The following is a 15,886-nucleotide window of genomic DNA, read 5'->3' on the forward strand; positions in this document are numbered from 1 at the left end:
CGTTAATATAGTGTCGACATTTTAAACTCGAAAACAACCGAGGGGTGCATTTCAAAGGATTGCATGTAAAGAAACGTAACATACTACAAAACCATTACAAGTATTCTACCTACACCTTTATTATCGGTAACCATTACCATGTGAAATGAGCGTATAGTGAGTCAAATTCTTACTACGAATCACATTGGAACCCGAACCTGTCTTATCGCGCAGCCGAGTTCAATCACTATATGCTCTTTACATCATCATATCGACCCATTACGGCCACTACAGGGCACGGACCTCCTCCCACAATGAAAAGGGGGTTAAGGCCCGTAGTCCACCACGCTGGCCTCCACATACCTTTGAGAACATTATGTAGAACTCTCAGGCATGCAGTTTTCATCACGATGCTTTCCTTCACCGTCGAAGCAAGTGATATTTTTAATTACTTAAAACGCACATAACTTAGAAAAGTTACAGCTGTTGGGATTCGAACTTGGCCCCCCGAAAGTGAAGTCAAGTACGCTACCACCGCTTCCCACATACTCTACAGATATGCCATACCCTTGTCAACTGTTACATTTATAGTGTTGTAAAACCCCTTTACGCCACGAGTGTTTATAAATTATTGAATTAAACTTTAAACCGGCTTATTAAAGTCGAATTAATTATGATACGTATAAATACATCATTCGTATTTATTATAGTCAAGTAATTATATGAATTATGTAATCATTTATATTTCGTTTAGATGAAAGGTTCTTTATTCGGAAGAACATAAAGTCCTTCAATTTTACTACACCAAAATTTCCTATAACTTTTTTCTTAAAAGTCTTTTAAATAATGTTTATATAAGAAGCTTTCCAATAATATATAGCCGGTTGCAATTGGTGATATGGGCGAACTAGTCCCAGCCTTCTTTAGTACGGAATTTGGTTCTGATAATACTGTATCATGTCATATGTCCTTGTTCTAAAGTTGAGGAAGGAGTTTCTTATAACTGAGAGCATGTACGCTGCGGCTTCCTTCTCTGTAGAGTTAGGGGCGAACCTCGAACGAAGTTGCCGTATCGTCTGACCTCGGAAGCAGGGCAAGCCTGTATCCAGCATTAGCGATACCATCGATATTATCGCTTCCTGGTATGGCCTGGAAATGAATTAGGATGATTTAGCATTAAAAATAAAGAAAATTATCTTCTATCTTTTATTCCACGATACTGTTTTAATAAGTTCAATCCCGTGGGTTCGATTCCCACAACTGGAAAAAGTTTGTGTGATGAACATGAATGAATGTTTAAAATATTCACTCTTGATTTGAAGGTACCCAGAGAAGACGGAAAATGGAAGGGCATTCCAAACCTTTCCGGCGCGGATCTAAAAGGAAGAAGCAAAACGCTTCGTACGTGTTGATGGTACGTGATAGCTTACCTGACAGCCAAAAACGCTTGCACGCACAATTCGCAGAACCATCTGAATGGTGGCGCCTCCATTTTCCCTCCCATCACCATCACCATTTCATCAGTCAACTTGATGTCCGGTTCGAAGCCTAGATTCCCGCCCGGCGACGACTCGAACATGAAGCCGAAATCTGTCAAAAACATAATCGAGGTTTCGAGATGATTAAAGATCGACGAACAAGGCAATGTCTTAATAAGAAAGGAGATTAAGGAGATCTAAGGAGATTCCTAGTCATACGACAAAAGTTCACGAATAGTTATCATTTTATGTTTCTTCAGCCAAAGGTTATCTGGAGGAGATTGCTTCACGATACATTTTGTATTGTCGTTTGTTTTGTGCTAGCTTTCTTTTTGTATGTGCAATAAAGACAGAATAGAATAGAGTACATTTTTTTTCTTTAACTTGTAAATAACAATAATAATAATATGTTTATTTTATCAGAAAAACGTATACATTTCATTAGTGTGAAGCCCTGTCTCCTGCGGTTGTTTAAACTGTGTTACAGGAGGCAGTGTCTTCCCTATATCTATGGTCTTACTATCAAACGTTTGTTAACAAAATTATATAAAGGAAAAAAAAAAAAAGAATTATATAAATTTTTGAAGCGTGTGCGTAGGTTGAAGCGTAGGTAGGTACAATTGATTTGTTTGTAGGCGTGCGCGTGTTTGTATGCGTGTGTGTGCGTGTGTGTTTGTGTGTAAATTTTTGTTTTAATTTTAATTTGTTATTTGTTTTATTTAAATTAGATATTCTTATGAAATATTTTCTCTGTACCCTCACAATTGTAATCTTTTAGCCATGGGAAGTCTTTTGACGGCCGACTGGCGCAGTGGGCAGCGACCCTGCTTTCTGAGTCGTAGGCCGTGGGTTCGACTCCCACAACTGGAAAATGTTTGTGTGATGAACATGATTGTTTTTTAGTGTCTGGGTGTTTATCTGTATATTATAAGTATTTATGTGTATCGTATTCATAAAAATATTCATCAGCTACCTTGGTACCCATAACACAAGCTACGCTTACTTTGGGGCTAGATGGCGATGTGTGTATTGTCGTAGTATATTTATTTATTTTAGGAAATGGGTATAGTTCCAACAGTTTGCCACTTTCTGGCAATCAAAAATCCGTGGAACGTTTTATTTCTATGCACATCGCTTAATCATTAGCCGTGGCTAGTTACCATCCTACCGGCAAACACGTGCCGCTAAGCAATTTAGTGTTCAAGTGCGATGTTGCGAAGTAACCGATTGATTAATTTATTTAGGTAACTATATACGGATTAACGGTGTCGCCTATAGATATATAACGAATATAGAAAGTTTTGACTTTGACTTGAAGTAGGTAATAGTAGTCGAGCTTTTTGCGAGAGAGCTCGATGGGCAAGTGCTGCCGTGGTTATTTCTGCCGGCAACCAGCATTGCTTTGTGGCGGTCTAAGTACGTGGTTGCCGGCCGGTTGACTACCATATTCCCTAATAGGTTAGCCCGCTACCATCTTATACTGCATCATCACTTACTACCAGGTGAGATCGCAGGCAAGGGCTAAATTGTATTGGAATAACTTCCATAATCAAATTATGACGATTGGTCCTTGAAAAATGAGAGATTATCGTTTTGAATCTAACCTTATCACACCTGATGACAGTCTACAATGATCACAGTTTAGGAGCTTTAGGAGCCGTGCGAATGTGAAAAAGGCAATGTTTATTTTGCTTGTGCTTGGCTGCAATCACACCTAAGTAAGTGAAGATGAAGCGCGCTTGCCTAGAAGATGCCTATTCACACTTGATTTGAAGGTACCCCGATTATAGGTATCGGGGAAGACGGAATTCCAGGACTTTACGGTGCGGAACAGAAAGGAAAAAGCAAAACGCTTCGTACGTGTTGATGGTATTTTTAGAATGCAAGCTAACAAAGTGCGATTTTCCATCAGAATCGGTGAATGTAGTAAGATTTTTATTATTATTTCGACCATTCTAAATATTTTACCTATATGTATGATATGACCATCGGTGTCCAACATTATATTGCCGTTGTGTCGATCCTTGATTTGCAACAGGAACCCAATAACGCTGTAGGCGGCCATTGATGTGACGAAACACCTTCTTGCAGCCTGAAAATTAGTTTAGAGTTTTTAGCTCACTAGCGTTCTCCCCGACTCCGCACGGATGCAAAATAGATACTAACGTGGGGCAGTTTTGAGTTTCATATTACAATTATTTTATTTCCTTTCTATTCCACTTCAAGATAGCCCTTGACAGCAATCTCACCTGATGGTAAGTGATGATGCAGTCTAAGACGGTAGCGGGCTAACCAGTTAGGGGAGTAATCATACCCTCGGGTTCTATGTTATATCGCACCGGAACATTAAATCGCTTAGCGGTACGTTTTTGTCGGTAGGGTGGTTACTAGCCACGGCCAAAGCCTCCCACCAGACCAGACTGCCCCAGCCGGGAATCGAACCTGGGACCTCCTACTTAAATTCACAGCGTTCACCGTTGCGCCAGGGAGGTCGGCAAAATAATGTTAATTACTCAAAACCGCCCCATATAAATAGCACATAGCTCAGAGCACGAACGGACGTTGGGGTCCCAGGACCCCACCCCCAAGGGGACGTTGGTAAGCGCAGCGTTGGGCGACTGACGACATAAAGCCGATCGCAGGGAGCCGCTGGACCCTAGCGGCACAAAACCGTTGAATTTGGAACTCCCTTCAAAAGATCTATGTCCAGCAGTGGACGTCTATCGCTTGATATGTTGATGATGATGAATATTACAATTCCGTAGTCATCATAATAACCCATTAACGGCACTACAGGGTACAAGTCTTCTTTGATAATGAGAAGGGTTTAGGCCATAGTTCACCACCACACTGGCCCAGTGCGGAGTGGTGGACTCGACACGCTTTTGAGAACATTATGGAGAACTCTTAGGCATGCAGGTTTCCTCATCTATGTTATATTTTCCTTAACCGTTGAAGCAAGTGATATTCAATTGCTTTAATTTAATAAAAAACGCACATTACTCTTGGAAAGTGAAAAATACCTGGAACTCTCTAGTAGTTTCGTCACCATACTTTTTGATGAAATACTCGTACATGCCGATGTCAGTCTGTCTGCCCAACTGATCTCGAGACTTTGCGTTCGGCACGCATTCTATAACGCCACACTGCAAAAAAAAAAATAATAATTAAAAAACAAACTTTAATGAATAACTACTGCTGATTTATTCTTGGTAGTCTACAGCTAAATATTGTGATATGTTTAGTTATTTACTAAACCCATGGAAGCAGTTAGTTCTCCTGGAATAAAAAGAAGCCCATGTTACTCTCCGTCCTATTAACTTACTATATGCCAAAAATCACGTTGAGTGGTTGCTCGGCTTGTCGTCATTATCAACATCATTACATCATTGACATATCAAAATGTCATTTACATGTCATTATATCATTTACATATCATAATATCATTTACATATCTTTATCAGTTACAGAAGTACCGGACTAACTTGTAATGGAATACAAAAAACACACACACTATTAGCCGTCATCTCACTATCCACGCCTTTTACACGCATATCCTCTTTCAAACAAACCATACATCGGATTCGTAATGAATTTAGCACGTTACAGCGTAGGAAAGGAGTCAAATGAACAAACAAACATTTATTCCTTAAAAAAACCCCTTAAGAAAAACTTACCCCGATGCATTGTAAAAAACACTTACCCCAGGTGCAGTGGCGACAACTTTGTATGGAAACAAATAAAGATCCAGTCCGACTTGTTGGAACACGTTCTTGAACAGCGAGATCACTTGTAACGCGAGCATATCTTGGCGCACGTCGTCGCCCACTTTAAAGATGGCCGCCTGCCACGTTTCCGCCGCTATGGACGTGTAGCGGTCTTTACCTTCTTCCTATTAAAAAAAGATTTTGCGGTCTGAGTAACACGTTAGTAGCAGAACCTTTTAGTGACAGAGCTCGTCCGGGGAAGTGCTATCGCCACGCTTTCTGCCGCTAAACAGCATTGTTGCATTGCTGTGTTCCGGTGTGAAGGGCGTTGTTGCCGGTGTAATTTCTGGCGCATGAGGCTTAACACCTACGCCTCACGTTTATGGACACAGGGCGGCATGTTAGAGGATGTGCTCCTTGCATGCCCTTTGAAGTGTTGCTTTGTTTATAGGCGATGATTTTCCACCTACTATCTGGTAGGAAATCGTCAATTATTAGTAATGTTTGACTGACCATTTTATTTTTTATAGTAATAATTTATGACTGTAAAATATATATATATATATATATATATATATATATAAATATAATATATATATATATATATATATATATATATATATATATATATATATATATATCGGCATATTAAAATATAAAAAAAAAATATATTATATATTACAATTACAGCCATAAATTATTACTAAATTGTATTAGTTAATAAATAAATAAATATATATACACCGGCATATTTATTTATTTATATATTTCATTAGATATACCAACGATACACTGTATTATCATTAATCATTTTACATTATAGTTTATTATCCGAGTACAGTTATCACTTACACTATACACAACATTGAAATATTTAGCGGAACACAAAAAAAAGGTTGCAGATCAGTACCATATAAGGTTGCTGGCTGGTTTATACATCATTGTATTTAAAAAGACATATTTTTAAATTAAGAAAACGACGACATCACATTTTATGCAATTGTTTTAATTTTATTCAAATACACTTATCCGGAGCGAACTTCGAATATTTATTTATATATTTAGTAATCGCGTATCTTTTTGGAGTTGAGGACTGAATTATGCCTGACTTAGCCCCAACGGAGATTGCCAGGGCACTCGAAATGCGAAGAAACGATCCATCGCAGTATCCAACGGTTAATGGAGACGGTGTAACCGCAAGTGAGCCTACGATACGAAGAAGGTTCGAAGAAGCTGGTTTGGGTTCATTTGTGCCCGCCAAGGCTCCAAGGCTCGAGGTAAATCATCGTCGAAACAGGTTAACTTTTGCTCGGGAACATCGACTTTGGAACGCGGACCATTGGAGTAAGGTATTGTTTAGTCCCTTAGTATCCTTATACATATATATATCTTATATATATAAAAGAAAGTTGTGTTAGTTACACCATTTATAACTCAAGAACGGCTGGACCAATTTTTATGATATTTGATTTTTCGGATTCCTCTTAGACCGGAATAGGATAGTAAGTATAAAAATATAACAAAAAAAAAATAATGATCCGCGGTACGAAGTTCGCCGTGACAGCTAGTGTATATGTATATATATATATATACATATACATATATATATATATATATATAAATAAGGACACATGGTGGAGGTGCTCCATTCAAACGCCCATTTCTATGGTAACCAAAAGTTTAAAAAACTTCCAGCTCCTGCTTTGGGTTAAACCTCAAGCATCCTGGAGGACGCTACCGGAGAAAGGGTTCGAGCTAGTCGCTGGGAGGATTTGCGAGAGGCCTTTTGTCCAGCAGTGGACTGTTTTAGGCTTTTGATGATGATGATGGCAAGGTAGTCAAATTTTCAATAGAGCCAGTAAATATTTCCGGGTTTGTCTGTTCCTAAGGGCCCCATCCTCCTCGGACTTACCGCAAGATTGCTATATCTTGACGGCTTCATGGGAACTCCGTATGATTATTCTTACTTGTGATGGTACTTACTGTAGGTAGTTCCTCCCCAGACGCGATTGCCATAGCAACGCTTTCCATTTCAGAAATACCATATTTCCTGACTCGAAAACGAGCCAGATACGGCGCTTTTGCTGCACTCTGCATAGGCGTCCCTGTAATGGAAATGACGTATGAATGATTCTTATCGTTTTGATGAAATAGCAGAAGATTTTTGAAAGAATTTAAAAACTTTGGTTATAGTGATAAGATTATCTCTCGCTTGACGTTTATTAATAACCTTAGTCTGGATTAGTCTGATTATGATATTGAAATCTTAGTAGAAGAAAATTTCATGACGTACATATTGCTCGGAAAACCCATGGACGTAGGGGTCCCAAGGTACTGGTGTGGCGACCTCGCACTGGAAAGCGCAGTGTTGGAACAAGTTGTCTCCACATTGTTCCAACACTACTCTTCCCAGTGACATAAAACGAGTTGCAAGACATGCTGAAAACAAGTGGCACAAAACCTCAGCGTGTGAAAATGCCTCCAAAAGACCTATGTCTATTTGTGGACGTGCTTTGGTTGTCAGGTAATTTTAACATTATTTAAAACTTCAAAGGACTATGGGGACGCTGGGGTCTAGTATATAGATGTTTATATTTTTACGTCTCACTCTACACTGTTTAATAATAATAAATAAATAAATACAACGACAATACACACATCGCCATCTAGTCCCAAAGTAAGCGTAGCTTGTGTTATGGGTTCTAAGATAACTGATGAATATTTTTTTATGAATAATATACATAGATACTAATAATTTATAGCCCAACACTCAGACACTGAAAAAAAATCATGTTCATCACACAAACACTGTCTAGTTCTGGGTATCGAACCCACGGCCTTGGACTTGGAAAGCCGAATCGGCCGATAAATATTTAAACTTACCACTTTTATAATCTATGTCAATGACCATTGAATCCGGATTTGAAGGTAAGTAACATCCAGGTTGCACCTGTAATACGAACATTAGAATGAAGTAAATATCCACAATGATTAAGTCCACATATTAATAAATAATATGTGGACTTAATCATTGAAATACGGAATGGATGCAGCTGTGAAAACGTTTAATTAATACCAGACAAGTATTTCCGGTGCAATTTATAATTTCTTTAAATCTTTATACACCATAGTCCAAAATGTTCTAAGGTGTACGCACCTTTCGCCCGGACACAGGAGCATTTTTTTTATTAAATTACAAGTTAGTGCTAACTTGTAATTGAATAAAAAAAAATGCTCCTGTGACTTGACTTGACTTGACTTGACTGCAATCTTACTTGATCTTGTGATGATACAATCTGAAATGGTAGTGAGCTAACATGTGGCAGATATATTTGGTTTCTACACGACATCGTACCGGAATCGCTTGGCGGCACGTATTTGTCGGTAGGGTAATTGTTAACAACATAGCCATTATTCTTCTTTCCTGCCTTCTCCTATTCGATGTATTGCTATAAGTACCTTAACACCCTTTAGAGCTTCCAAACACGCGCGTTTCCGTTCGGCTCCTTTCGGGAACGGTCGGATTATACCACTGATATTGGTTATTTGGCCGAAGAAGTCAAACTCCCGCTCGTAAAACGCCTTCGCCGGTCCAGAGAGCGTGTCCACGATACTCTTTGTTAGGTTTTCCAATATGTCGAACAGTGCCGCTGAAAATAATACTCCGGGCAATCACTTTTATCTTTTATATTTGATGGCGCAGCCGTCATTGAAGTCACTTAGTCAAGAAAATCAAAATACAAAAAATCTTTTATTTTAAGTAGGCCTACGTTAGAAGCACTTTATAAACGTCAAGTCTGTCCGTTTCTAGTAAATCAAACTTTTGACTTTCTTGCCAAACTCTTTTGGCAAGAAACTCAAAAGTTGCTCTTTTCAAACATCAACATTTTAGAACTTTTGTATCTTGCAGGATATGAGACTACGCAGATAACCTCGTCATTAAAAAATCATCAATTGTATACTTAATCTCACGGTAATAATAAAGTTATCTTGCGTTTCAAATGATCATAAATTAAATCACTGGTGTAACTGCTTTTTTAGCCCTTTCCACCAGAACCGCTTAAATCGGGTCGTTACAGCATCACTCTATGTAATCCCATATTATGACACCAATAATTATTGTTAGTATAAAGTGATACGAGTTCGGAAAAATTTAAGTTAGAGGAAATATACAATAACTCCTGATATCACAATTACTTACTGTCTTTATTATGCATCTCTTCATCGGTGTACATATTGGTATGCATGTTCCAGATCAATTGATGAGCCACAACCTGTGATTTCTTAGCCAGAGACTTTATAAGTTCTGCAACGTAGCCCATCTGTAAAGTTATGGTTTTTTTTAAATGAGACTATAGGCTAGCGTGACACTACTACTGTGATCTGTTTTAAAACCTCATCTATTAGAATTTTTGTGGTAAGACATCAAGTATCCAACCGTGCAAAAGTAATACGGACGACAAATAATCTCAAAAATATTACTTTAGATAAAAAAAAATCACGTAACAATAATTTATTGTAGTAAAGTAAGTACTACTTACTAACTTTTTGTTTCAATAAGTATCTATACAAGTTACCTACTGAATTTAAGTTTAACCTTTAAGATAAATACACAAGCAGCCCTCCTTCTTTTGTTTTATCTATCTTTTGAACATTTTAATAAAGTTTATCATTAAACATATTATATTTTCCCTACCCTTAAAATTGATAAATATTATGTTTTTCTTCCATTAAACTTTCAAACCAGAACGCAGAGTAACGAAATTGGAACCCCATGCCTCGATAGCACATTTAGCCATCGGTCACTTTTAAATCCAGATATCTCATATTGGTGCAGCATGGAGTAGCTAGCCTCGAAATCCTTATCTCTTATGCGAAAGAAACCTGTGCCGAAAAATCAACAATAAAATGTGATAATGATTTACTTACAGTGTCGTGACGCAGCGCCTGAACAAGTTGCGGGATATAGAGCAACACAGCAGAAGATGGGTACGAAGTTAAAGTGGCGACCGCTGCCTGAGCCGACAAGGGGTGCGGAGGGTACTGTCGACTGAAGTACGATAACGCTTCCATAGGAGTCACGCGCGTCCAGGTCACCATGTGGACCAACTAAAAAGATAATGAATAGAATCGGGCGTTAATTTGCTGAAATCCAGGATATGGAATGAACATAATTAACACATATATAACTTAAACCCTCCAGGATGCAGATATATGAGTCTATGTCGAGAGGCGATGGTAACACCGCTGCAAACTGTGTGTGTGGTCTGGAAAAGATTACCCAGAGGATTCTAAACAACTAGCAAAGAAAGTGCTGCTGGTCTATGGCAACCGGTATAGGTTGGGTATGTAGATTGTGGTTATAACAAAATACCGATTACAGTGGATGTGTTATTGTTTAGATTATCTAATTTTAAAGCAAAGTCAACTGATACATGCGGAAGAATTTTGCGAGAAAACAACTGATTTTAAATTATTCATGGTCAGAAAACGAAATGGGGAAAATAAATCGATATCGCCTTCCAGAACAGCATTCCTCTAGATCATTGGTGAAATCGCAAGGTTGTATCGCATTCCAGGTTCTCAATTAACTCAGCCGAGTTGTACTTACCTCATGTGCATCATTGAGTAGTGTTTCGGTCGTGACTAGATATTTCAACGCCTGAGGTACATGACAAACGGATGTCGGATGCATTTGCACTTTTCTCTTGATCTCGGCTATAATACCTTCGTTCTTTAACCTGCGAAAAGTGAATAACAGAATTATAAGTATATTATAAAATCTTCAAAGTTTAAGATATCTCTTTAATACATTTTGAATGAATGTATTTGTTTATTTCATTACAAGTTAGCCCTTTTGCAATCTGATTTGGTTGTAAGTGACGAATAACGAACGATCATTGTTAAGAATTAAAAAAATATTGAAAATCAATAAATGATAGAAGAATAAAAAGAAAATATAATAATAATTATGGAATCAAGACTCAAATTTTTATACTAAAAGATAATTAATAAATAAGAAACAAAAATTAATACATAATATTTAAAATGTGTAGTATTTATTTATTTTCTAATGTAGGTGATATATAGTGTGGAATATCTTGCATCCGCCTATGCAAGATATTTAACACTACAGAGCTATAAAATCATTAATTAAGGTCTTACGGATATTGAATATACTTTGTCTTTCAAAAGGGTACGTAAAGACTGATATCGCAGGCATGTTTGGTTAAGATCATTTTTAGAACCTACCTTTCTGGTAAAAACACAGCCAACGTCGGGCTTATGTCCCAAGCCAGTTTTGTGTAATCACGCCAAGTTCTTTCCGTATTTGGTTTCGATCTCCAAGTCGCTATGTTGTCTTCGCCCGGTACCGCTTGCTCAGGCCTACTGTGTGGATTGTGCCAGGTTACCAGGAATTCTATTTCTACTGCCTGTATAAATGTAATTTTTTTTAAATAAACCCTAAATAAGTTTTTTTTTGTTTGCGTTCTTTCTGTATGTTTGTAACTTGGACAGAACAACATGCAATGCACAATAAAGATGTCGATATAAGTTGTAGAAACTTATATTGTACATATTTTTACCTTTAGAAAAACCTTTTGCGAGATCACCTGATCTATACTGAACGTACATGTACGTATTAGGCAAAGATGGATTTACAAAGACAAATTTTGACAATATGTCTGTTCACACTTTAGTGTCGTCCAACCCAGATGTTAACGTTTTTTATTTTTACGATGGTAACGATTTTGTTAGAATATAAAAATCTAAAAGTTTGTCATTTAATCTAATTTTAAAATTATTGCTATGCAATTATTTACCTACAAAAGATGTACTCGTATGTTCACAAGTGGACGTCCTTGACATTGGTTGACATGATTGTGATGACAATAAATCATTTGCTCGCTTTCCGAATATAAAGTAATAATTATTCATTAAAATCTCAAAATTACCATGAGCTCCAGTATCAGATTCCTTTTACGCACGTAATCTTTGACGAAAGGATCTTGCGATTTTGCTGGCGGTTTGATGCTGCGAATTGATCTCTTGCCCGCAACACTACCCGCTCCACTGGATAAAGTTGTTGTTGACATTGGTACCTAGAAATTAAAAAAAGTTATACTTTTTCATTTCTTACAGGGAGCTTCCTACCATCGTTTGAAGAAATATTATTTTAAAATAACAGTTTATTTCACACACCTTGGCTAGATATATATATATGTATATATAATACTACTGTAAGGGATGGTAGTGTGTAAGCAAGCTTACGCTATACCAAAATAACATTGGAAGCCAAATCGACCAATTAGCTTTCTGACTCTGAATAAGGTTTATTGATTTATTTATTGATTTTAAATACCCATCCCGAAAATTTGTATTACCAATCACGATTGCGATTCAATGGAATGACACGATCCTTGCAATAAATTTTCTAGCGCAAAACAAAAGTTATATAATATAATAAAACCCTGGACACAATGAGAAAATGAGAAACAGGTAGGTAGAAGGTAGAATGTACAGACGCTGTAAAACATTTGTGCTTGAATTATGTTACAAAATTTTGGTTTGACAAAAAAAAGGAAAATAGTTTAAAAAGGCAATGCTATTAAAACTGTACAGTAATTTAATCACGAACTGTTACGATTTGGGAAACACAAATGGAGCATTTACTCACCGTATTAATCCAACCCGTAGTTTGCCGATTTCCAATGTCACTGCTGTTGACTGAAGAACGATTGTCTGTCGGCGAGTTTGCGGTGTAGATGCTTTGGTTACTGCTCGGGCCCATTAGCTCAAACTCCGCTATATGTAACGCATTAGCATACAATTCAGGACGTTAATGGTACACTTGACTAAGACCATAAAATCATCTAGACACAGGTGTTACGCATAAAATTTCGTTCACAAAAGAGAAATATAGTAATATTGGCCTTGAGATACTTTTTCAACCGCATCAATTGCTGGATATTTATCACCTAGATCAATTATTTTATCAAATCTAGACACAAATAATGGAACCAAATAAAACGGGATGGCGAAACCGCTTTTTTTGCGCAAGGAACATGTAGAAAAAGACGGTATTAATTGTTGAAATGTAATTATTTCGAGTTTTTTTTTTTGTCTGACGAGTGGCCGCAGCACTCCACCAACTCAGCTTTCTAGAAAGACGCCGCGTGGCTTTATTATAACTGTTATACCCCTAACAGGATGCACGCTACTATCTTATACTGCGTCATCTCCTATAACCAGGTGAGATTGAAGTCAAGGGTAAACTTATAGCAGAAGAGAAAAACAACAGCACCATTGTGTCTAAAATGTCAAAAACTTTATTACTTACCGCCTATATCGCTGCTCTTCAAATACTTCTTATCCGAATGCATCAGTTGCCAGAATTTTATCAAAGACATTATATCCTCTCTCAAAGCACCTGACATCTTAGCAGGGCATTGAAGACCTCTACAGAAGTAATCTAGACACGCACTGTACACACGCTCTCGTAGAATGTTGCGAGCTAGAGATCGCGGTAGTATATCCCCTTGGAGGAGAGATAGGCCGCAAGAGAGTAGTCTGTGTAAGAAATATATACCAAAATAGTAAATTTCATAGCGTAATATTATGTATATAGTATATATATATATATATATATATATATATATATATATCGGCGCAAACCAAAAAGTGTTGATTCATAAATATCAATTAATGACGCAACATTGTTGTTTTCGAACTGCCGAACCCCACCGCTACGCGAGTATTTATAAGCAGAGTTGTACAGTGGAGTGGAGACACATTCGGTCTACGGACACTAAAGTGACAACATCTCTAATTAATTTACTTTTTTGTTTATTTTGATTAATTTTGATTGTTGATATATAATAAAATAGTGATGAGTGATAACAATAGTGAAAGTTTTATTGAACCGCGGTCTCCAATTCTTACATATATATCTCAGGATCCTCTGAAGTAGAATTTAATTCATGAGAATTAGTTCAATTATATGTTTAAGTATATTTTTCTATGCTTAATTTATGTGATTAATAAAAACGCATTCAAAGATCTTCTAATTGAAAACAAGATATAGTAGGCAGTTCTTTAAACCCACCTAAATCTGACGCCCGCGGCTTCCACATGTCTGTTGATATGATCACGTACGTCACCCACTGTTACGGGGAGCGACCTGAAATAATTGTAAAAGCAGGTTAATATATCTAGCAAATTTGTACGTTCCTGATAGAATGTCGTTTTTTACTTTCGATATTGTAGAACGTCAGAGTGAAATAGAATGTGCGACGTTACTTTACTTACCTATGCATTAAACTGGCTAACATTTCGACCTTTTCCAAACTGTTGTATTTGGCGGTTTCGGCAACTTCACATAAGTATCTTATCCATACTGCGTGTGGAGCCACAAAAGGTGGCTTAGGTTCTAACTTGGCACCTAAAAAGATTTACTTATTTATATTTTCACAGGTATTGGCTTTATTTTACAGGTATTATAAGTAAGGACCGCGCTGCAATACAATAAAGATTGGGATAGTGTATTATAACTCATGAATAGGAAGAAGATAGGGGGCATAATCTGATGAAAACGCATTTATCTTTCACTGTTTATACATTTATTTAAAACGAATAACTTTCTCAAAAGTTTACGATCTTAAAGAAGCCTAATACGCTGGCTTTAAATGATAGGCAGACAGCCATTGGGCGAATTAAAAGTGATATGAGACATTAATTGATTGAAATCCGAAAATTCTCACTAACATAATCGGAGGCTTCTGGAAAAAATCTTGAGTGAGACTTAAGCTGTTCCTGACACGTCCAGGCTTTGAAAAATTCAGTTTTATGCCAAATTCTCGGTGATAGCGTAGTGTCTAGGACTTCGAACTCTCCGTCGGGGGACCGAGTTCGAATGGAGGACTTACCTCAAATTTTTCGGAGTCATGTGCGTTTTTAGCAAATAAATTTACTTCAACGGTAAAGTGTAACATCGTCAGGAAACCTGTATGCCTAAGAGTTTTCCATAATGGGTTGATGATGATGATGATGAAGAAATTGTTTATTAATTATTAATAGAATTTACCATGGTTTAAGCAAAGACAATTATAGTTCAGGAAATACCTTCGTATGCCGCCAAAGGGCTGATTTCGTCAGTCTGTTTGGAGAATAATCCCATCTTTCTATCCACAGTGCATTGCCAGGCCATAAAGATCTCTTGCAACAGTCGAAGTTCTAAGTCGGGCCGCGCCGTGCTGAGCCATTGCCAACACTCAACTGCAGTAGTTACTGCGTCCTCCGTGAATATGTCCACTTGGGACCACGCTGTGAAAGGAAATGGTGAAACTCATGTCCATTTTTAGGTGTATTGTGCTTACATGCCGTGTAGTGACGGCAGACACAGTAGTCACCAACCCCCTCTCCCCAAGAGTGTCGTAAGAATCGAGGGAACATAACGCAACAGCAGCGTCTTCTGTACTACTACTATCTATCAAGATCAGTAACTCGTCTGCCCAGCGTGATGATTATGCGCAAACCCTCACGTTGGGAAAGACCTGTAATCTAGGTGTTTACGTGCTTGCCTGATTCAATCAAATATATGGAAAACAGGTTTCCTATAGATGTAGAGAAGAAATACCGAGGCCTGCACTTTAGGGCGAGGTTAGGGAAATAAGACCGATCAAGTTAGGATAAAATGAATTCGATCGTATTTGATATTTATTC

The 15,886-nt window shown here is 37.5% G+C and overlaps 1 protein-coding gene across 9 annotated transcripts in view; it reads right to left on the minus strand.

Moving 5' to 3' along the window:
- Positions 1 to 398: 398 nt before the first annotated feature.
- LOC120627836 (phosphatidylinositol 4-kinase alpha) overlaps positions 399 to 15,886 on the minus strand; it is a 45,842-nt gene continuing 30,354 nt past the window's right edge. For 7 of the 9 annotated variants that reach the window (XM_039895919.1, XM_039895917.1, XM_039895915.1 and 4 more), the window contains 18 exons: positions 15,287 to 15,487; positions 14,474 to 14,606; positions 14,271 to 14,345; positions 13,506 to 13,735; positions 12,843 to 12,970; positions 12,121 to 12,267; positions 11,417 to 11,598; positions 10,776 to 10,905; positions 10,094 to 10,273; positions 9,366 to 9,486; positions 8,624 to 8,811; positions 8,048 to 8,114; positions 7,148 to 7,269; positions 5,161 to 5,349; positions 4,481 to 4,603; positions 3,426 to 3,549; positions 1,410 to 1,569; positions 903 to 1,128 (listed from right to left, as the gene is read on the minus strand). In XM_039895919.1, the coding sequence (XP_039751853.1) occupies positions 903 to 1,128; positions 1,410 to 1,569; positions 3,426 to 3,549; positions 4,481 to 4,603; positions 5,161 to 5,349; positions 7,148 to 7,269; positions 8,048 to 8,114; positions 8,624 to 8,811; positions 9,366 to 9,486; positions 10,094 to 10,273; positions 10,776 to 10,905; positions 11,417 to 11,598; positions 12,121 to 12,267; positions 12,843 to 12,970; positions 13,506 to 13,735; positions 14,271 to 14,345; positions 14,474 to 14,606; positions 15,287 to 15,487 (2,726 nt within the window). Of the gene's footprint in view, positions 1,129 to 1,409; positions 1,570 to 3,425; positions 3,550 to 4,480; positions 4,604 to 5,160; positions 5,350 to 7,147; positions 7,270 to 8,047; positions 8,115 to 8,623; positions 8,812 to 9,365; positions 9,487 to 10,093; positions 10,274 to 10,775; positions 10,906 to 11,416; positions 11,599 to 12,120; positions 12,268 to 12,842; positions 12,971 to 13,505; positions 13,736 to 14,270; positions 14,346 to 14,473; positions 14,607 to 15,286; positions 15,488 to 15,886 lie in introns of all 9 variants that reach the window. The other 2 variants (XM_039895920.1, XM_039895911.1) reach the window with 1 other exon arrangement.

This window comes from Pararge aegeria, chromosome 12 (genome assembly GCF_905163445.1).
Source record: "Pararge aegeria chromosome 12, ilParAegt1.1, whole genome shotgun sequence".
Lineage (NCBI taxonomy): Eukaryota > Metazoa > Arthropoda > Insecta > Lepidoptera > Nymphalidae > Pararge > Pararge aegeria.